General features: G+C 39.0%; 1 protein-coding gene across 2 annotated transcripts in view; it reads right to left on the minus strand.

The window, feature by feature from the left end:
* Positions 1-24,146, minus strand: part of ndst1a (N-deacetylase/N-sulfotransferase (heparan glucosaminyl) 1a) — a 102,157-nt gene that overhangs the window by 15,582 nt on the left and 62,429 nt on the right. The window contains exons 2-10 of one of the 2 annotated variants that reach the window (XM_022665576.2): positions 23,412-23,495; positions 18,649-19,596; positions 17,284-17,412; positions 15,489-15,833; positions 13,724-13,811; positions 12,336-12,490; positions 8,670-8,855; positions 5,386-5,514; positions 1,739-1,921 (exon numbers count right to left, since the gene is read on the minus strand). In XM_022665576.2, the coding sequence (XP_022521297.2) occupies positions 1,739-1,921; positions 5,386-5,514; positions 8,670-8,855; positions 12,336-12,490; positions 13,724-13,811; positions 15,489-15,833; positions 17,284-17,412; positions 18,649-19,167 (1,734 nt within the window). In that variant the 5' untranslated portion in view covers positions 19,168-19,596; positions 23,412-23,495. The remainder of the gene's footprint in view (positions 1-1,738; positions 1,922-5,385; positions 5,515-8,669; positions 8,856-12,335; positions 12,491-13,723; positions 13,812-15,488; positions 15,834-17,283; positions 17,413-18,648; positions 19,597-23,411; positions 23,496-24,146) is intronic. The other variant, XM_007232216.4, reaches the window with a different exon arrangement.

Consider the following 24,146-nt stretch of genomic DNA (forward strand, 5'->3'; position numbering starts at 1 on the left):
CTTCATCATTAGTCGAGTCAGGTGTGTTAGAGCTGGAGAAACAACACAGAGGAGTAGAGGAGGATGCAGGAACAGGAATAGCCTGTGCACCAGAGCATAACAAATATTTGGTTAATATTGATAAATGGCTACAATAAAGAGAACAGGTTTAAGATCTTTTTCCGGTAAAATACATACTATAGACTACACAAATACAGCTTTAACACCTTCTACTATAAACAAACAACTACCACACCTCATACTAGGACTATAACATTTCCACACCTCTTATTACTGCATTACAACATCCATGCTTTTTACTACTGCAATACAACTATAATTACTGCAATACAACATCCACATTTTTTACTACAGCATTACAACTTCTACACCTTCCATTACAGTAATATAACAATTACTACAGCAGTAAGGCTACCACACCTTCTACTTCTGCAATACCACAACATCAACACAATTTTAATGCTGCATTACAACTATATATTACTACTGCAGTGCACATTCCATTACTGCAATACAACTTCTACTACAAATATTGGGCTTTCGCGTCATCTACAACAGTACTACAACTACTACAATATGCCTTCCTGTTGTGTGCTTGTGTTTTTTTGGGTTTGGTGCTTGTGTTCCAGTCCATTCCACTCCATGGTTTACATCACCCAAACCAGTCCACAGCCTTGCTGCCCTTCATAGTCCGTTTTCGCTCCACCCTCAACTCCACTTAAAAGAGGTGCCAAACTCACATTAGAAGATTATTTTTGTTTGTTGTTTCGTATTGTTCACAATTGTTCTGTATTGATTACCTGTTTTGATCTCTCACCTGTTTCTTGACTTCGATTATAGCCTGTGCCATTTTTACTGTGTAGTGGTGTGCAGTGAGGCCCTTCTATCCCTTCAGAGAAGGGGTGACAATAAGTGCATGTAAATAATTACATAATTTTAAATCAGGAAATATATATATATATTATAGTTATTGTAAGTGTATGTGTACTTATTTTATACATTAACTAAAATAAAAAAAACAGCAACTAATTTAAAGCATTAGTCTGTGTTTTTCAGTTGCTACAGGACTCTTATCTGACTGACAGCTGTTTTAACCAATCAAAGCTTTTTAAAATGGCTTTTCCCCCGTTTGTGTCTGCGTGACCCTTTTCCCTTGATTTTGAGAAGGATGTAGTAATGAGTCTGTTGATGGTTTTGCAGAAGGGGTACCCACTATATTCACTGCACGCCACTGACTTTACCCCCGTCTCCTGTTTTTTATTTCACCATCATACACCATCATATTGTTACAGCATTACCTAGATCAGGTAGTAACACTTCCATACTGTGTAATATAACAACGTCTACTACTATACAATCTATTAAAGCAATGCAACTATTCCTACTGCAGTACTTATGCATTTTTTTTACTACGACAGTACCAAGCATTGCTAAATCAGCTCAACTTCCACTACTGCAAAAATCTTCCACACCTTCCAATGCAATAATACTGCAGTATAGAATCTATTATAGCAACACACTTTCCAAGACAGTAGTAATTGGACTTCCACACATTATACTAGTATGCAGTTTCTATAACATACATACTTCTCTGCTAAATTTGAAAAGAAAAAGCACTACTATATAAAAAAATATTTTTAAAAAAGTGCATTAAACAAGACATTACACAAAACTCATTAGACACATGATGCATACAACACACACACACACACACACAAACGCATATGCAAACACACACCTGCCACAGTGGCTCTCTGTCTGAGGGGAAGAGGCTGAAGTATTTGTGAGCGAGCTGCAGCGGGGGCAGGGTCTGCAGTCTCAGACGAGTCCACGTCTGCACGAAATGCAGCAGCTTCTTGAATGTGTACAGACCCAAGCGGTCATTTCCATAATTAGACAGATGGGTCATAAAGATACTGATCTGAAAAAGAAAGAAAGAGATAGGGAAGAGATAAAGATAAACAGTTTTGTATTTAGAACCACAGTTAAACTGTTAAACAGTGATGAACCTTTACCTATAAATCCTGTAAAACTCCGGGTGTTGTTATTTATGCTCCTGTACTTATTCTCTATCCTCATGTGTTACATTTTTCATTAGTTTATTAAGTACTTCATATTTATAACTAACACTTTATAACATTTAAAAGTATATATGTGTTATTTACTGAAGGTTTGTGAGGATTTAATAGCTGTTTAACGGCTGAACTACAGAGGAAGAAAAAGTGTGAAGAGAGTAAAGATCATTCTTTGAGACACAATGAGCTGATCACACTCCTGTATTGATCACCCTGATCAATAGTGAGAGACTAGCTCATTAAGGTCAAACATACTGTTCTCTAGTGCACTACAACTGACTGCTCATTCATCATACCAAGCCAGGAGTGTGCCAGTGGACCATGGGCTAATTAGCACATCATTAGATCAGCACTGGATGGAGTTCCTAATGAAGCTTCAGGTGAAGTGGTGTTTCACATGCTCTGGCAGAGTGCCAAGTACAGGTACCAATGCGATCAAGCTTTTCAATTGAATTTAAGAACAGAATTACACAACCTGCACAGACAAAACCTGGTAAAGTAGTGGAGCTCTGGTTGTAATGTAAATGTACTGTAATTTAAAGTACACTAACTATAAAACGAAAAGAGATCATTTAATCTTAAATACAATGTGAATATAAGGGTAAATAAAAACAAGAATTTGTTATTTAATGTCTTATTGGCTAGCTTTCTTTAATCTAAACGATCAGTCTAAGGTTTGGACACACATTCCCTTTCAATGTTTTTCTTTCTTTCTATATTTTATGTATTTTCTACAATGTAGATTAATATAAAAGACATGAAAACAATTAAGAGACACATATGGAATTACATAGTACAGAAAAAGGGTTTGTCCTCCACAATCCCCTGATCTAAATCTGATGAACTGAGATGGTGATTTGAGGTGATTTGGGATGAGCTGGAGCTTCACAGCCTGAAAGAAAAAAATTGTTCAGCACCTCCAGAAACTCCTTCAAGATGCTGAGAAAACTATTCCATGTGACTCTCCCACACTGAGATTAAAATACTAGGGGTGGGAATCGATTACTATCTCACGATTCGATTCGATTCCGATTTTGGGGGCCACGATTCGATTCAAAATCGATTTTTGATTCAAAACGATTTGAATTATAAAAATTTCTGCTTCTGGCTTATGAATCGTATTGAAAAAAAACCCTCCATAATATACACTGGTCCTGAAGCAGGTAATGTGTTACAAAAACAATAAAATGTGCAGGAATGTGGGTCATCAGTGACAGAGGAATCACTGGGATATCACAATGACGTTAATGAACAATAAATAAATAATAAATAACACTGCTTTATTACCAGGCTACTAGCGGTGGTGTGTAGGTGACGCTGCTGGGCTGATGTGATGATAGCAGTGGAGCGCTAAAGTTCAGGAGCAGCTGCTGATTAACTAGTTAATTTAAGGTCGTTGTATTTCTTCAGAAAGGGGGCAGGAGGTGGAGAAATTAATTCATATTGTCCATTCCTTAATTCCTCTGTGATGAGGAGCTGAAATTAGCTCTGATTAGCTTATTTTATTTTTCCGTTCCGCCTTAAATGCTGCAGCCTGCTGCCACCTGTAGCGTTATTTAAGGTGGAACTGGAAAGTTAGCTTGTTAGCTAGCTAACAGTTACTGAAACTAACTACTAGCGATCTTTTTTATGCTTGTTATGAAGCATTCTGCCATAAAACATTAAAACTACACGTTAATCTAAGGTAATATAGTGCTTGTTCTGCCATCTTACCGGTGATTCTCAAACACCTACTACGCTCTGTGTGGGTCTGGAAGACCTCGGTTTGAAGGGACAAGCGGGTTGCCAGGTCCAACAAAAATACCCAGCCCAAAATCAGTCCAAAACCCGCCCCTCAGAATCGATTTTGGGACATTTTAAATCGATTCTGAATCGTAGTAAATGAGAATCAAGATTCTTATGTGAATCGATTTTTTGGCACACCTCTATAAAATACCAAGAGTGTTCAAATCTGTCCTCAAAGAAAAATATGGTATTTAAAAGAATCTGAAATATAAAACATATTCTGGTTTGTTTAACCATTTTGTTTGTTAAGTAATCCCACATGTTCCTGTATAGCTTTAACGTCCTCAATATTAAATTTTCAATGTACAAAATTATTTAAAGAATAAAAACAGTGCATGAAAAGAGGTACAGGAACTGTAAAAATATTGTAATGTATTGAAATGCATGCTTAAAAATATGTATCTATATATTTGTCACATTATTGTACATATATAGGGTACACACATGGCCACACAGCTATTCTGTATTAAAGTGACCATTGTGCAATTCACTGAACAATATTTTACAATTAAGTTGCTTAGCAAACATAAGTTACTGTAAAATGACTTTAGATGGTGAACAATAAACAAACTTAATCAGGTAAATAGATCTTATTATTCAGCTAGTTAATTAACCAAAAGACCAGTTGGACAGGTCAAGAATTGAAATTAGGAGTTTTTAGCTGATGACAAAAATAATACTAAACATAATAATAATAAACGTGTTTGACAATGGTGTATTTTATCATGTTGCACATGATAGCAATAAGCCACTAGAAGGAATGCGCCACAGTGATTACACACTGATTATACACAAGTCATGGTCTCTCATGGTTTATATGTGGTCAGTCAAAAAGACCACAAAGCGCAGTTGTTCCAGTCTGTGAGATGGAAACCACTGATTTATAAACATGCAACATTATATTCAGTTCAGAATATAAACAGTAATGTAAATGAAACCGAGGTAAACTGGGGTGAGAGGGGTATAAGTCTATAGGGGTATATAGGGGTTGTAATGTAATGCTGGGAGCATTGAGCTGGGGAGCAGTGGAACTGTGTTCTCTGGAATGACGGTGCTCCAGCCAATACATTACATTTAGCGTACACTTATATATAAAGCAACTTACAAACAAATGATGTACATTTAGCAATAGAGGGTGAAGAAGTTCAAAGCAAAAACATTTTAGACAGGGCCTAAAGGAGGCCAAAAGGAAATAGTGGGATAGAGGAGGAATAGAAAGGAGGTGGAGTCATTAGCTTGTTAGAGGTGTTAGGAGAGTAAGTGCTCTTTGAAGAGCTCTGTCTTCAGGAGTTTATTAAAGATAACGAGAGATTCTCCTGCTCTGGTAGTAGAAGGAAGTGTGTTCCACAATTGGGGAACTCTGCATGAGAACAGTCTGCAATGCTTTGTGTGAATGGTGGTTTAAATCCCAATACTTTAAGATACTTTTGGGATAAGGTGTTGAGGTCACCATCCAAACGAATGAGCAGATGCCTATATATTGTATTTTCAGTAAGAACAGGGGGGACTGTGAAGTGGTACTTACTGGGTTGAGCAGCACAGTGAGGAAGAGCTCTCCTCCATCGATCAGCTTGTCCAGCTCCTGAGGGCCTCCAGGGTATTCCTTATAGAAGATAGTGTGAGTGAACAGACCACAAGTCTGCCTGGGCAGCACCTGATGAGAGAATGTTAGAAGATAAGCCTCTGTTTTTCACACCAGCACACCCAACATGCATACGCTGATCAAGCATAACACTATGACCAGCTTTTTTTTTTTTTCTCCAGCATCACTGCCGTGCTGCTTGTGATCCTCTTATACTAGCACAACACACACTAACACACTACTACCATAGCTGTGTCACTGCAGTGCTGAGAATAATCCACTATCGAAGTAACAGCTGCTCTGTGGTGGTCCTGTGGGGTCCTAACCATTGAAGAACAGGGTGAAAGGAAGTAAAAGTGATTACAGTCTGTAATTATAGAACTACCAAGTGTCCTATATGCCCTGTAGAGCTGAAAATTTATAATGGGTGTAGAAACAAGAAGGTGTCCAAAATTATTATGCTTGATTGGTGTTCATCCCCATGCACATGACTACCTATAACCTTTTACAACCAGGACAACCTGGGACAACCTATTTAATCTAAACTATTAAAAAAGAAGTAAAAATTGTAATTGTGTTTCTGTGGCAGTGGCACACAGAGGTATAGGCGTAGATGTAGCCATCACTTAAGGTAACACTTTGTTCTTTCAATTTACATACTGCTATCCCATGACTTGTGGCATGTGAGAAAAAAGTTGCTTCTGAGGTTGTCTGTTTACGTGTTTTCACATGAAATATCAATAAAAAGATGTGTTTTTTCAGGGGTGCCTGTACACAGTATATTACCTACACCCCCACACATATAGAACTGCATAAAAGCAATTTCAGAAAAATACCCTGGACATTCTGGATGCACACACACACACACACACACACACACACACACACACACACATCCACAGAATTAATACAATTTCAGAAAAAAAAACACGCACACACACACACACAGATAGACAGCTCTCCTGGGCTAAAGAAAAGTGTGAGCTTCTCTCTCTCCCCTGCAATAAATAGAGCGAGGCCTAATGCAATATTCATGATCTCTCTGAGAGCATTCATGAGCTCGGGGGGTCTATATGAAAATCAATGAGAAGCAGAACACACAGAGATGTGAATATAAATCTGCTCTCAGCAATCAGCTAAACCACTCTCTGCTGTCCTTCTGCCTCCTCTGCCTCAAGGACAATCACACGTAGGGCCAGCGGGGGGCGGCTGAAACAAAGCCAGCGAGGAGACTGACGGAAGGAATGATAGTCCAGACCGGCCAAAACTGCCATTTAAAGTAAAGAGGGAGGAAACTCTAGAGTAAATCCTCACAGTTTATTACCATTATTAACACTGCAGAGGTTAAAGGGTGAGTGAAGAGGAAGTGTACGAGGGGGCAGAGCAGAGAGAGGGAGGGTCAGACAGACAGACAGACAGATACAGACAGGCAGACAGTGTGACAGTTCCAGCGAACTGTAAGTTTTGCAGAACGTGAAGAAGAGTGAATTTCTTTCTCTCTTACAGAAAGAGTAAGAACATACTGTAAGAGAAAGAAAAAACAACAAAATAATTCAACAGAGAGTGAGAGAGAGAGAGAGAGTGACAAAACAGACAGAGTGACAGAGGCAGAGAGAATGTGTGTGATGAAACACGTGAGAAAACATCAAAAGAAAAATGAAGAGAAGCACGAAACATGAAATAAAGCAAAGGTTTTTAAGGTCAAAAACAAAAGAATATGACGATGAAAAACAACAGAGATTGGCAGACTGTGTGTGTGTGTTTGTGTGTGTGTGTGTGTATGTGTGTGTGTAAAAATGCTACACAGGTGTGCAATAAAATCCATGTGTGAGAGACTAGCAATAACAGGCCCTTCCACACACATATGTCCTTGTACCCTGAGTTTCCCACTAATTAAACAAGAACAAATGAAGTGTGAATACAAGGTGTAATGGAAATCCCAGGATAGGTGATGTCAGGTAAATTCCGGGGAGGGCTTAAAGTGTGAACAAAAGTTGTTCTGAGACACTAGCACCTTCTGTCAAAAGGTCAACATATTTCAAGTAAAATCTAAGAAATTAATTGACCAGTAAGGTCTTATCAGTTATGACTTAGGTCTTTATTATTTAATTGGTTACTTGACTAACAAACCAAACCATTTAAGCAGGTCAAGAAACGCAATTAAATAACTGAGAGAATGTAGAGATATTCTTGGAAAAAAGCTCTGTGGACTGAGGAAATTAAATTACAGAAATAACTTAGAGAGTTATTTTTTGAGGCATTACTAGTGACAGGGAAGGTCCTAATTTGGGTAAATTGTTACATTTATTAATGTACAGACTATATATATATATTTTTCTTTTTTTATTAATAATAATTAAAATAATATATTTTTTGCTTTATACAGATTTTTTTTCTTGTCTTTTGTGTTGTATTATATTCCAAATCTGTTCCTAACCTCAGTTTTAGTATTTCATCCACGTTCCCAATCACAAAAATCACTAAATGAGAGCCCTACTAAATGGGCTGGAATGAAAGAAGGGATAACATTTAATACACACAAATTCTGGAAGCAAATGTGCGATAATGCTTTTCAAACCCAGAGAGAGCAACCCTATTTATCCTTCTCACAGACAGATAATATATATGTGTAAAGACTAGCACATGCATCCTCCAACACATGTGAAGTCAGCCACCATTTCTTTTTTTGAACGGCTGCTAATGTAGCATTACTGATTAGCCAACATACTCGGAGGAAAGCGCAGCGACTCGGTTCCTATAGGCCTTGGGCTGACTGACATCACCCTAGGAGTGATGAGGGGATAGAGTGCCATCTACCCACCCAGAGAGAGCAAGGCCAATTGTGCTCTCTCAGGGCTCCGGCAGTGATCTCCCGATCATAGTGGCAGCACTAGACCACTCGGCATCTTGGGTAGGTAAAATATTGGTAAGGAGTTACGGGAGAACACTTAGACAGTTTTGCAACTCTCAACCTCCTTTACAAAGAATTTAATTTTAAGGATAAATGAGAGCCTCAAACAAAGCCTGGTAAAAGTAAAAGATCTTGAATTGTCCAGGGCCCATTATCACGCTATCTGAATTCTCATCATTGTAATGCAATGTGGTTTATGAGCAATTATCTCCCTTGTGTATCTGCTCGAAATGTCACAGTACAGTGGTGAGAATGAAATCATACTGGTACTGGGCGCAAAAGTGAGACTTTTGTTTTATTGTGTGTCTGTACTCACGCTAATGCCGCTGTGGATGAAGCCCCGGCGGTAGCGGGCGGGTTTGAGATGAGGGTACTCCTCTGTGCTGGTCACTCTGATTCCCCACACTTTCTTCCATGCATCATACAGCTGCACATGAACTGGATAGACCCCCGAGTGGTGAGGGGCCACTGCATAGCCCAGGTTAGTCGGGATGGAGTGTTCCTACAGTCAGAAACAAAATAATTTGTATTTTTACATATACTCGGTCAATGCCAAACACTTCTGATGAACATGAAATGTCACAAAAATGTGAAGCAGGAGAATTACAAAGAATATTTTTTTTAATTCTCTGCACAGATTAATTAAGATAAATGTAACCACCTGAGGAAGATCATTTAACTCAGGTCCACAAACTTTAAAGAGTGTGTGTAAGGGGGGCAGTGTGCGGATGAAAAACATATGCTAGGATGAAGGTTGTTAAAGTATACCCAACACAACTTAAAGTACATTATTTTATACATATTGCATATTAAGGCTCTTACGTAAAAGTTTGCTACTGTGATTTATTAAATTTTTATATAATATTTGGTGTTTTTTAATCACAATTCTTGTGCATTTTGGCATGTTCTCCTCCACCAGTCTTACACACTGCTTTTGGATAACTTTATGCCTTTACTCCTGGTGCAAACATTCAAGCAGTTCAGTTTGGTTTGATGGCTTGTGATCATCCATCTTCCTCTTGATTATATTCCAGAGGTTTTCAATTTAGTAAAATCAAAGAAACTCATCATTTTTAAGGGGTCTTTTTTTCCACACAAACACACTGACACATCAGCGACAGCGTACACAGTACCAATCTATAACAGACTACCATTTAAAGTGAACTGGTATTATGATTTCAATTCAATTTAGGGTTGGGCGATGTCTCTTTAATTGGCATTTGACGATGTTTACAGGGAAACATCGCGATGGACGATGATATCGTGGGGGGTGGGGGTTGATTAGAAATAACTAAAAACTGACATTTACTATAGACGAATAAAATATATACGCAAAAAAGGAAAAATAGGACACTTTAAAAAGATCATTAAAATGGATACAGAAAAAATAAAGAATGTATATTATATGAAGAAAAAAATAATTTAATCAATAAAATAATAAAAAATATTTCAAATGAATAAAACAATAATTAATATGAAATAAAAACTCATTTAAAACACAATCAAAGGCTTTCTGATGAATGCGAAGAATAATAAAAGTTTCAGTTTCAGTTAGTTTCAGTTTCAAGTCATAGAAACAGCTCACCAAAACCTCAACCTTAACTTTATATTTGACAATATTTGATTAAATTTACAGGTCCTTACTCATCTTCATTTATTTAACTAAATGTTTAATATTTGTAGCCTCGCGCTGAATTCAGCTCCGCGCTGCGGAAGAGCAAGAGAGCGAGAGAGCGAGAGAGAGAGCGAGCGAGAGAGAGAGAGAGAGCGCAGCGCATCTTTGCTGGTGGTAGCTGCTACAGCAGGCTGACTACTCCACGTTGGTTAATTTGGGTGTTTTCTGTAATAATTCTGTCGCTCTTTCCTTTTTTATTGCTTGTAATTTTCGTTTTTTTAATAAATTTTTGTCATTTGACATTCAGCGACCGGGACTGCAGCCCTTTCAGCCCATTCTTTTAATCCGGCCCTGCACATCAGCTAATATAATCTAATGTAGATCAAATATGATGCTTAAATTTTTAACTCCACCCATAACACACGTCTTCACATAATCAAGATAATCAGGCTATTCAGGTCCTTACACCAAACACTTAACAATAGAAGGTGGAGCAGCATCAGCTTCTTGGAAATCACATGGAAGCTGCTTTTGAATGGACTCCAAGAGATAAGAACCACACTGCTGATCAATAAAACAGTGCATGGGGATCTATACTAAAGCACTTAATTAGTTATTAATGAGGGGTGCATGTATATGTTGAACTTTTCACACTATACATGCATAGTGTGAACTTTTCTTTTGCTAAAAACAGCACAAAAGTAGTACCCTAATGTGTACTGTCATTAATTATGACAGTGTACTGTCAATAATTATTATTTGAAAGAATTAAAAATAATAAAGAACAGGCAGGCAAATATGTATGTACAATGTATTAGTTGTCATGTATTGGAAATGTATGTGGTCTTTTAAAAAACGGCATTAAGTTAGACCTCCCATCAACCTTTATCCTTTGAGTTCCCTCAACCACAGCTCATTCTACTCAACTTACTCTGACAGCCTATTGTATCTTAATGTTTAATATTTAAGCAAGAATATATCCATTTTTTATTTTAACCTTTTATAGTTTCAAAATAGCAAAAAGGGAAATGTGCCCAAAGCAAAAGATGAGCTATGAGATGAGACAGGTGAGACAGGCTGTGACGGACCTGTGGATCGGTACACTATGTAACTGGCTGTTCAGCAGACTGAAGGCCTTGGGGAAGAAGCTGTTTCAGAGGCGTCACCACTGCAGTGTGTGTTAAATTTTCATGATGATTTAATGCAGTCAAACCAGGGATTTGATTCACTTTTCTAGCAATCCTTTAAGCAGGATAAAGTTTTCTTTCCAATGTTCTGGTTAACCTTTTCTATGCATGGGGAACACTATTCATTATTATGTCATTATTTTCTACATGCATCAGTGTTACTGTTATTGATGCAGACAAAACTGCCCCCCTTCCATGGGACTCCATGGGAAAAGGGGAAATAGCTCTTCTAGTGATGAGGATGTGTGGCATGAACGCCAGAGCTCTGCACCAGTTAACAACTTGTGTCCGTTTCTCTTCCTGTTAAGGTAAAATGTCACTTTCAAATGGGTAAACTTGGGCTTATAATCCCGTCTGGTCCCATCACTGATCCTGATGTAGGCAATCACTGCAGTCTACTTTGAACTTGTGGACAAAACTTCCTGGGTTGCCATAGAACACTGCAGTCGTGCGTCATTTTGTAGTCCTTGTATGCCCATATTGTCATGTGTCTAATCTTACTTTCTAAATAGGGAAAATGAATGTGCTTTTCAAAAACGTATCTATTGTGCTGAGCTGCTTGTGCTGAAACGTCAGTTAACTGCGCTGTAGCATTAGCTCAAATGTAGCATTTTTCTCATTATGACTCTTAAACAATCTGGTAATTCAGAGGATAAAGTGTTGTTTAGGAGAAAAATCAACAAAAAATAAAACATACAGGGTTCTGAACATATTTATTTACCAAAAATATGATTGAGGCAGGTTTTTGAAAAGCCCATTCATTTTTCCTATTTAAAAAGTCAGCTTAGACATGGGACTCCAAATATGGGCATTACCAACATAGCGCAGACTACAAAATAGTGCCAGCAACATGACTGCAGTGGTTTATAGCCAAAGCCCCTAAAAAGCAAATTAAGGACTGAGACATTGGCGAAAGTTATCTGAGAGTTCAAATCTTTTGGGTGCTCAAACTTCTGCATGCCATTTTTCTCCATTTTCCCGTTTTTAAGATGAATACATTACATTATTTCTGGGTTGGTTTCACGGACAGGGATTAGGCTAAGTCATAAACTACGTATTTTTTTTACAAGCAGAATCTCCATTCACAGTGCTGTATACTGAGGACTAGGTTATTATATATTGAGAAACCAATACCCTCTGGTCTGCAGCTGGGAAACGCATACATGTACAGAATACTCACCTCAGCAAAGCGTCTGTTGAGGAGCATCTGCTCTGCTAACACACTCTGGTTATGAAAGCGGTGAGGCTGCATGTGACTCCACATGTGCGGAAACCACCAGAACTCATTAACATAGGACAACAAGAGGTCATCACCCAGATCCTCCTCATCAGTACCTACACACATACACACACATACACACACACATACACACACACACACACACACACACACACACACATACCTCGTTAACAGAGGGCACCACTAGGTCATCACCTAGATGCTCCTCATCAGCACCTACGCCCCCCCACATTTCCCTCTACATAATAAAACAGTATGAGATCATCACCTTGAGGAATCTAATCAAGGTCTACAAGCACAGTTGTGTACGCACGCAAACGCACTAAGTCACCTCACTGCCCTGCACATTTTAGAGGTTTCCTGATGTAACACACTCTATTAACCCAGAAAAGGTTTGGTATTTAGCTAAATTAGCCAAATCAGTTGTGCTGATACACATTAAAATGTGCTGAGCAGGGGGTTGCCAAGCTAAGGGTTAAGAACCACTGCGTTATTTTGCCAACTACATTAAACTAACCCCAGGAAAAAAGTGTGTCAAATCAAGCACATAAAATTATATATTTTTCTGATTTAACAATACATACAAATAACTTTAATACAATAAACAGTGACTGTAATTATTATTATATTGCCAAATATTTTATATTATAATTATTAATATTTTGCCAAATACATTAAACTAACCCCAGGAAAAATGTGTGTAAATAAAGCACATAAAATTATATTTTTTTCTGATTTAACAATACAAACAAATAACTTTAATACAATAAACAGTGACTGTAATTATCAGACTGTAATGTGCAGAAAACCTGTTTAGAGATGTTTAAAGAGTTGAACAAGCCATAGCTCTAACAAGCTAATTAAGGACTGAAACCTTTGCAAAAGTTACCTCTCCTATTTTTCCTCACTCTTAAATAAATACATTATGTTATATCAGCATGCTGATTGATTTTAACAAATGTAGTGGTCCAAGGTGGGACCAATCAAAAAAATCTGCAACACAGTGTTGCCTGCCTAAGGTTTATTGATGTTTGAGAGCAACAAAGGCTGTCCAATATGGGTGGAATTGACTGGAAAAGTCTCAAGTCTCAAGAAATCACGTGGCACAGGAGGAATACCTTACAGCACACAGTACATCTCTCTTTCTGCTGTGTATCTGTAGACCAGTCCCCCCAGTGCCCATGCTAACCCCTGTCCACCACCAAAAGTGTGTAGAATGACACAAAAGCATTACTGTTGCTACAGGCAGTGCAGCAGCAGAGCATGTAATAAAAACATAGTGTTGCTGAAGCATAAAGAGCATTTATCCCTGTTTACCACCCACTGACCTGCGTGGTAGAACTTCCCTGAGAAGCCGAGGTTAAAGGTGAAGTTTGGGATCGACTTCCGCAGCTCGTTCTGAGTCTCCAACAATGCCTGAAGACAAAAGAGGAGGAGGAGGAGAATAAGTCACACAAACAACAAATATACACTGACATATAAACAGAAACTTTTCAGTAGAATAAAGCAGAGCATGACTTAGATTATACAGTACACAAAGCAGCTTGGCTCCAACGTTCTACGTTTCTACATGCAACCACTCCAGCTCCACCTTCCCTGCTTTGTGCTTACTCTAATTCTTCACACATTCAGTACTTTGAACTGTTTCCACTTCAGAGAGCTTACAGGATTCACTAATGTAGTCTTGGTTCAGGTAAATGAGGCATCCTTCACATTTAGAGACAGTGACAAGTCAGGACCAATGATAATACAGTCAGGAGCTGAAAGATGAAGATATATTATATGTCCAAACATTCGTGGACACCCCTTAAGCCCAATTTATACTTCTGTGTCAAACCTACATTGTAGCTATGCATATCAGCAGCTCTGTGTCACTCTGCAGTTTAAACTGCAAATGCGGGAATGTGTGGGAGGGAACACGAGGCCTGGCAGACCAATCACAGCTGCGGCTGTCGGCGTCTCAATATCAATATATTTTTATAGGAGATATAAGATGAGACAATATCATTTATATCGATGTAGACTATGCTGTGTTCCAGTGAGCTCAGTCAGTTCTCCTCTCTGCTCTCAGTCTCTGCAAAGCTTTACCTCACCTCACCTCTCTCCCCGACTGATTCACCATGCAGGCACACAAAACAGAGGATAAAGAAGAGGAGCTTACTATACTCGCTGGCCAACTATTGAGAACTATTTGATTTTCAGTGTGCATTTTAAGCTGTGTAACTTTACTAGCGTTTACAGTGGGGGCTTTGCAGTGCAGGAAACTCAAAGACCAATCACATGTGTGTAAATATCCCCAAAGAGCCTCTTCAGCCAGTGAGATCCATGCAGATTTGAGCGTGGGGCAAGGTATGAAGTGCTCTATAAAAAGAGAAAGAGGTGGCAGAATCTGACTTCATCAAAACAAGCACATCTCCTGTTTTGAGTTAATAAACAGAAGGGTGAATCGCCACCACTGTACTAAACTCTGATCTTTAGAGCAGACATGCCCACTCTAACCTGAACTGACCAATCAGATCCTTCACATGGGTATCAGAATAAATCTGACACTGCTTCAGCCCAGATTTATAGAACATAAAATAGTAAAACTCAATCTGCTATTTTTATTTATTGAATCATTTCAGATGCACTTTTTCAAAAAGCACACTGTATTTTTATGTCCCTTGTTTGTAGACTACTAACTATTAGTTTGTAGGCTACTAATAATTAATTAGTGTATTAATATTGAGATGTGTTTCGTATAACACCATTCAGCAAAAAATATCAAAATATTTTTTTATCCATATCACCAAGCCTTAGTCTCAATACTTTTGACCTTTGACCCTACAATGTATGAATGCCTCTATTATCCTGGATTATACCCTGCATTTCTAATGTAGAGGGTGTGGGACAGCACATGCATTCTCCAAGACATGCAAGTTCCACTGGCTCTGTTCAAACTGCGGTTAAAACATCTCAAAACAAGCTCAATACGCTTGGATGAGAACACTAACCTCCATTCACATACTTGTGTAAAATGGGCTCAGCAAACCAACAAGACTCAAGCAAAGAGAAAAGGCAAAGGCAGTCAGTCCCAGCACAGCTCACCCTCACCTTCACATCAGACACCTTCATTCTGGTGCCCTCTTTTCCCACAAAGATGTCATCAATGTCCACAAGCACGTATCTGTCCAGAGACAGAGACAGCCTCTTAGCCGTAAGGAAGGCCACAGCATCCACAAATACCAACTTGTGGAGCCAGAAGGCCAGGTTATGGCCGAACAGGACACGCTGAATGCCGTCGTGAAGACCCAGGTCCTGCACCACGGACGTGTGGAGAACAGCACGCAGCCCCACGCTGTCAGCTGACTGGGTCTTGGCCAGTAGCACAGGCTCGTATGTTGAGTGGTTAGACTGGAAGACTGTCCAGTCATCGCCAGGGAGAGGGCCTCGGACTACCTAAAAGAGAGAGGGAAAAAGAGAAATCAATATAGACTAGTGCTGGGCGGTATTACCAAAAATGTGTTTCATAGTATTTTTCAAGATTCTGGCGGTTTCACATTTATATAGGTTTGTGACTTGCTGTACTGTTAGAAGTACATATAATATAAAACACTAAGGGTTTAAATTAAGGCTTTGATTTCTATTGGGTCCAATAATATGAACAATAGACCTTAAAAAGAGATGCGCTAACAACTTTAACACAACTTCTTTACAAAACTAAATATTTTAAATAATTCCATAAACCTAAAATACTCAATGTTTAAGTATTCAAAAGAGACATTTCTCAAAAGCTCTGTTGCACAAGTAAGACACATTGAAAATTAATATTAAACTTATGTTATTATTGAAACCATTACAGGAATTACAGTATTAAAATCACCCACAATTCCTTATTTCCTCCAGTTAACAAATAAATTAAATTTAATGTGCATTAAAATTATCCTTCAAGCTACAGTATTAATATATTTAAACAGGGCTATATTTTAGTTATTGCTCTTGAAGATTTTTTTGCACCTCATTTCCAGTATTTTAAGGAGTTTTATCACTTGTGCTGAATTCTAGGTTCATCTGGGGGACAAGAGGATTTTTTTTTTTCAAGCCGTGGATTGACTGCACAATTCAATTCCTCTCTTATTCTGAGTAAATAGTTGATGTTTGCTGTTGTTTTCCTTACAGATAAAAACACTCACATAGTGAGAAACAGCAACAGGAGCTCCTCAGATACTGTTCTCATTTCTCTCTAGGCACGACAGTGCGAGACCGGCTAACTGTTAGCATTAGCTAGCGAGCTGTGCCAGGACTTAAATGTCTTGAGATTTTGCTGCCAGTATGCTTCTTTGCAACAGATTTTTTTGGCGGTGTTGTTCTACACAGTGCTCTGCAGTGCTGAACCGGTGGATGGCCCAGCACTTATATAGACTATACAGTCCTTTAAGTACAACACAAAAAAAAAAAGTATGAAAACGTTTGTGTTTACTGTGACAAACACACACTATATGTTTATGATTGTGCAACCCCCTTTTAAATAATGCATTAAGCAGCTTTAGGTTTGCCCATTGTTTACCATTACCAATGCACACTACAGTCGCTGTGGAAAAATAGAAAAATACTGCCAATAGAATAGGAACCCCTGGAGCAGGTAACAACATGAATGTATTAGCACCAGGCCTAAAATGTCAGGCATGGACTACAACGATGAGTAATGAGCTGTGTAATGGTGCACCATCTAATATTTTTGGAAGTTGGAGAGTTTAGGATGACGCAGGATGGTGATCATCAAACATTCTGATGTAAATAAAGCTCTTTACTGAGATTATTCATTTAATTAGCTAAGTAAATGTGTAATTAGTTAGACTATAAACATACAAAAACAGCTCTCTAGACAACATGTGTGTGAAGAACAGACCTCCTGTGCACGGGTGATGTGTAGTAGAGGTGATTTGGGGTTGACCGTACAGTCCTTCAGACCCAGGTTTGAGTGCAGGAACAGCGGGAAGCCTTTCAGCTGGGCACTCAGCAGACTGTTCTCATTTGCCTGTATACAAAGAGAAAGAGAGAGTGCATTAATGACTAAAATGAGAGAGCAAGAGAGAGCGAGAACAAGAGTGTGAGAGGTAAAGAGATAGAAAGAAAGAACAAGCTTAAGAGACAGAGAGCTAGAAAAAGATCATAACAGAGACAGAAAGTAAGAGAACAAACAATGTTAAAGAGCAAGAACACAGACAGAAAGAGCGAGAAGTAAGTGACAGTATACAGTCAAAAGGTTTGGATACACTTTCTCATTCAATGTTTTTCTACATTGTAAATGAATACTGAATAAACCAAAATACTCTGTGAAGCATTTAGGTGGGCTCTTACTCTGATGAACTGATCCTGTGCAAAAGAGGTAACAGTTTCATCATAATGTTTTTGATAGTATTTGCAAATAAACCTGCAAATACTTTCAAATTTCATTGTACAGCTGTGAACTTAAACCCATTCCAGGTGACTCTATAAATGCCAGGATTTGCAAAGCTGTTGTTTAAGCAAGAGGTGCCTACTCTGAAACATATTCTGGTTTGTGTACCACTTTTTTTAATACTAAATAATTTCATATGTTTTTCTTCATAGTTTGGATGAATTTAGTATTCACACTGCAGTATGTTTTAAAATAATGAAAAACTACTTAATACAAGGTGTGTCCAGACTTTTGACTGTTACTGTAGACAAAAACAGAGAGACAGAGACAAAGAGAGAGACAGTAGTGTTGTAGTGGTTTAAGGGGGACTAGCCCCCTCTGTGACAAGGTCAAACCCCCCCAGGAGACTTTTAAAAGTCTTTCGGATTCTGAAACTTGCTAATTAAAAAACAATCATGTACTGTTTGCTGCTCCTAAAGTTTTTTTTTCCTTTATTAAGAATAAACAGCGGGGTGTAATGGAACTGGTCCCTCTAACACAGTGCCTCCCACCCTCTCACACTAAGACTGTCAAGGAAGAACGGCTACTGTGAAAATGGACTGTGAAAGTGATAAATTAGCAGGATCCAAATCCATTTCGTATGGTGAGGTCAGACTATAATAATGCAGGATATCACATTAGTCATCCAAGTCTTCAGAGAGAGAGAACAAGAGCAGAGAGAGAGCATGCAGGTGAAGAGAAAGACATAACTAAATGGGTTAGGAGGAGAAAAGAGAGAGAAAGAGAGGCAGGGAGTGAGAGGAAGAAAAATGAAAGAAGGAAGAAGTTGGAAGGAAGAAAAAATTAAGAGGTACGAAAGTTGGATTAGCTCACCTTAAAGAACCCGATGATTCCCACTCCGTACTCCACGCAGTACTTATCCAGCAGCTCCCGGTTCCAAGCGTCCATGTTGACATACTTCAGGATGTTCTCATAGACGATCAGAACGAAGCGGCCTCGGTCCCGATCCGTTAATGTTGGCATATCCCCCTTACCGGGTGATATCTCCGTCTGGTACCGGAACCGGGCCGACTCCAGAACCGCCACAATCTCTTGTCCGAGCTGAGAGTACTGGCTCTCCACGAACACCAGAACCACTGGTTCCGTTCGGGTTCCGTCTGCTGCCGGAGCTCCACCCACTTTCTCCCGGAATGGGAGGAGCCTGGATGGGGTAACATCGTCGTCACAGTTTTCTGCCCCGCCTCCAGTAGAAGGCTCCAGTTCCCGCTTGACAGTATAGAGGAAGTAGGCGGAGACAAAGACGCTGAGCATGCACAGAAGGAAGAGTAGGAGGAGGCTGGTCTGGAGAGTGAGCTGACGAAGGAGACGGCGTACATGAAACGCACCCAGCATCGTGGGGTTGACCCCCACCAATTCGCCCAAACGAAAACAAGTAAACAAACAAGGGAGCAGAAAAGGGGGCAAAAGATTTCAAGGAAAACAAAAGTCTAAGCTCAGTTAAATTACATTCACTCCCACAATTTACGCTTGTAGTTTCGGTCTGTGTATAAAACCATTGTGATCAAAGGAGAAACGAGAGCCTTTAGTATCTCCTCCATATTCAACAGTGCTGCTATGTCACCATGTCTGATATCCACTGCTTTAATGGAGAAGGTCTCGTAAGTGATCAGGTCCCCAAGCTCTTGCAAGATGGTTGACTGGGGCAGGATCCTGTCGGCTGTCCAATTGGTCCCTCCTTGCTATTACCTCAGAAGCAGATTGAATGGCAGAACCAGTGTAGGTAGATCCAGTATGGTCCTTCATTCCCAGGGGTCCATATACCTATAGAAAAAATATACATATATTTAATTAATCTCTGATCTAATTGTGGAAACTTGTCAGAATAAATTGAGAGACATTAGTATGGTAGAAACTTGAGACAGCATGAAATCAAACGCTTTTAGAAAATGTCAAATAATGTAGGAAAGTTCATGACTTCTTGCACATTGTTACTAGTAGGGCTGCACGATATTGGAAAAATTTTACATTGCAAAAATTATTTTTTTTCAACAACATATATCGCAATATTAAACAATGCAGGGCCCATGAAGTCACCAACCCAACCCCTACCCATGCACTGTCTTGCGTCTGGACTGATCAAGAGCTGAGTAAGTGAAGACAGGCCATGTAATTAGCTTGTGTTTACCCCTTGCGCTCCCCTTTGTGCTTCTCAGGCAGCAGCAGCCTGTCAACCACACAGACACAGAGACAGCACTGTGTATCTACTTCATGTGTCAAGAATCAAAACATTGCAACATGACTATTGCACATCACAATGATGATATATCGTGTAGCCCTAGTTACTACTATACTGTCTTCGCTGGTAGAACAAGAAATTCCTATAGATCCAGCATTATTTTTGTTAAATAAAAAATCCAATTTGAATCTAACAAAAAAGCAACGAAAGGTATGGCTTGCTTGTATAACTTTAGCAAACAAGCTTATTGCAGAGAGGAGGTTCTCAACCAAATAATCTTAGTATCTGACATTGGCTTTCACAGCTACTTGATAAAGCAATGTTAGCATGGTCCACAGCTAGAATCCATAAAGCTAAATCATCTATCTACTCTTAAAACTTGGAAGCAAATTTCTTGGAATGTAAGTAACAGATTGTAACATATATGAGATATATCTCACACAAAAAAAGACAATGTCAGAGAACAAGTAACTAAAATTAAATAAAAGCGTACTGACTTACATAAACCAGACAATGGCTGCAAAAAAGTATAGTGTGTTTGAGCAAATTACATCACATCTATATCACACTGACATATCTGTTTGTATTAGGATTTACACACCCTGCCAAAATATAAACTGCAAGCACTATTTCTTCCCCAAAACACAGTAAGAAGCATTTTTCAAAAGATTTCATGTGGATGTCCTGAGGTCAACAAGTTGTCAAAATACTAAATAAATAAAGCACATCTATGTGCAAGAGAATGTTTCTGTAGTAACTCCAATCACAAAGTACATCACCTAAAATTCCTTTAAAAAAACAGGGACTGTGTTTTATAGACCAATTACACCAAATTTAGTTTAGACCCCTGAAGGCAACGTCATCAAAATGCCAATTACTAAGGTTACACTTGATGTATTTTCCCATTTAGCAGGATAACTAAGACAATGTTGGCAGTATAAACAAAACACAGCACTGGCTAAATAGAAAAGGTAATGAACTTTTCAAAGTTTTTGTTTACCTTAAGAAGCAATTATTCTTACATGGGTGTTTACATGGTCATGTTCAATACCTGGTGGACACTACATGACACTAGCCTTTATTTGTGAATCACTGACTTTTTTGAAGGTTACGGTCAAAAGCCTCTGTTTAGAGGTGAATCCCTGTTCAATAAGTGTTGGGTCTGTAACTACATGTAAACTGCTTATAAGCACTATGAGATCCTACAGAGGGATGGCTGATGCCTTGTTAGCCCTCCTCCTGGTGAAAGGTCATGCACTTCGTAACCCCACATTGCTGCCCAGTGGTGTTTAGAAAGTTACACTATGTCAGAGTGCTGGGCGGCATACCGGTTCATCCAGTGTACTGGATGGGAATTTAAACACGGTGTGCATTTTTCAGATACTGCCAGACCGCTAGAGGTGCTGCATAGCACTGTGTAGAACAGCACTGCCGAAGAAACCGATCTGTTTCTAGACACAGCATGCTAGCCAGTTAGCATAACAAGCTAACGCACTGGAGTGATGGTAGGTCAGCCCTGTGGAGCCAAACGTTCAGTCCAGCCTGGACAGAAATGAGAGCCTCACTTTATCTAAGAAGCTCCTGCTGCTGTTCCCCAGAGTCTTTTTCTAAGTAAAATAGATAAACAGCAGCAAACAGCAATTATTTAATCAGAAAAGAAACTGATGGAATTGCGCTATCAATCCACAGCTTGAAGGAACGATTTTCTGGTCCTCCAGATGAGTCCAGAATCAGTCCTGAGTTCAGAATTATTTATTCAGCACAAGTGATAAAACTCCCTAAAAGACTGGATACAAGGTAGAAAATAGCTTCAAGAGCAGTAAGTGTAGCCCTGTTTAAATATATTAAGCTTGAAGGATAATATTAATGCACCGTGAAATTAATGTATTTGTTAACTAGAGAAAGAAGGAAATTGTGGCTAATTGAATTTAACTTATATAGCGCCTTTCTAGAAACCCAAGGACGCTTTACAATTTCCATGTTTTTACACACAAACACATTACATCCACACACCGGTGAGAAGCGGCAGCCAATAGCGCACAGTGTACTCTCAACCAGAAACGACCGTCCACCTGGAGGACTGCATCGAGCACTACAGCATTTATCCAGGACAGAGTGCCAATCCATATCTGGGCACAATCATCCACACATTTACACCCACACAACTTACATACATACCACACACTTTTTACACATACACACCAGATCAATTTAGAGTATTCAATTTTTTGGGGCAATTTAGAATATCCAATTTACCTGATCTCCATGTTTTTTGGAATGTGGGAGGAAACCGGAGCCCCCGGAAGAAACCCACGCAGACACGGGGAGAACATGGAAACTCCACCCAGATAGGGAGACCCCAGCGCTGGGAGGCGAACGTGCTAACCACTAAGCCACCGTGCCGCCCTGATGTCTCTAATGGTTTCAATAACATTTGAAATATATCTCTTTGATGGTCCATTACTGTTAAAATATTACGTTTTGTAAAGGAAGCAGTGACAAAGTTGTTGGCGTATCTCTTTTTAAGGTCTATTGTCTACATTCTTTTTCTGCTAATGAAGTCCAATTCCTTCATATATTGTGTAATTTTGTGGGACAAAGTAAACCCGATACTAATCAAAGACTTAATTTAAAGCTGTACTGTTTTTTTTATATATACGCCTAACAGTACAGTAAGTCCCAAATCTACATTTACACCCAGTCATGGAAAAAAATCAAATATAAAAAAATTATGAACTGCAGCGCATTTTAAATGCTTTAGGATACAAGCAGGAATGCCACTGCTATTTCAGTAATACTGGAATAATATTACCATGATAAGTCCTGTCTCTTTTATTCACAAACAGCCCACTGTACATGTTCTTTTTTAATAAGGAATTATTGTAATCAATTTATAAAACTCATCCCACAGTCTTTTTCAAAAACTTTACCAAATGCTCTAACAATTCTGGAAGACAACACAAAGTGAAGTCTCTTAAGGAAACTGTAGACACTAGAGTGCACAGACAGAATCTTCACTGAGTGACATGCTGACTGTGCTTCCTCATATGATGGATGTTAACCACACAGTAAAACAGTGTATTCTAAAACAGACACTAATATTGGTTGACATCAGGCGTTAGAATTCAATTAGTTTAACAAATTAGTCTCAAGTGATTCGTGTCAAATGCCTAAAATAAATTAAGATATATGTGGCATTTCAAACCTCAATCACCAGTTTAGGATAGGTAAAGTATCAGTGTGGAATAGCAGCAGTTGCCCACATTTGGGCATGCATGAATAATACCCATATAAGCGATCATGTTCCCATGTGTATCTGTAAACACTGAGCTTGCAAAACTCCAGCATGCTTATTCTGCTAACTCAGCAATTCTGAGTTGATTTTCACATAAGAACACACCTTCCTTCTTGCTTCACCTGGTTTAGCCTGAAGGACAGCATTTCCAGTGTGAGGATAGTCCTTAAGGAGAACTGCAGCACATGTCTAACAAGGAAAAAAAATGACCATCGTATCAGACAGGAATAATGACAAAGTTGTTAAACTTAAAGCTGCAGGCCTTAATTTACATGATTTAATTCCATTTCTTCAGGCATGGCAATGTATTTACCATATTTTTTGCACTATTAGGCGCATTTGAATTTCTTGAATTTTCCCAAAAGTCAACAGTGCGCCTTTAATCTGGTGCGCTATATGTATACATTTAACCAGCCAGGTTGTAAGGCAGTAAGGCCACTCTGCTGAAGTACAGCATTATACAAGAGTTTCAGTTTAGCTCTCCAGCAGTACTAGCATTAGCTGCAAACTGCATGAAGTATTCATCAGCCTGTAGCCTGCTGCTAACCCTGGTTAGAACTGCTGGAGCATTATTAGCATTATCCGCTAATCACAGGGCTAGCTCTTTTACTGTTCAAAGGTGAGTATGTCGTACTGTAGCCTGTATGTTACCCGTGTTAAAAGTTATGTGGAAAGAACAGCTAGCTAATATCACCCTGGCTTACTGGAACACTCAGGGTTCCTCAGTGCTGAATTTAGAATGAAAAACATGGCGTCACGCCTGTTCCTACTACTAATTAGTAGTTACTTGTGTCGCATAAAATGCGCCTTATAATCCGATGCGCCTTATAGTGCGAAAAA

This window comes from Astyanax mexicanus, chromosome 2 (genome assembly GCF_023375975.1).
Source record: "Astyanax mexicanus isolate ESR-SI-001 chromosome 2, AstMex3_surface, whole genome shotgun sequence".
NCBI lineage: Eukaryota > Metazoa > Chordata > Actinopteri > Characiformes > Acestrorhamphidae > Astyanax > Astyanax mexicanus.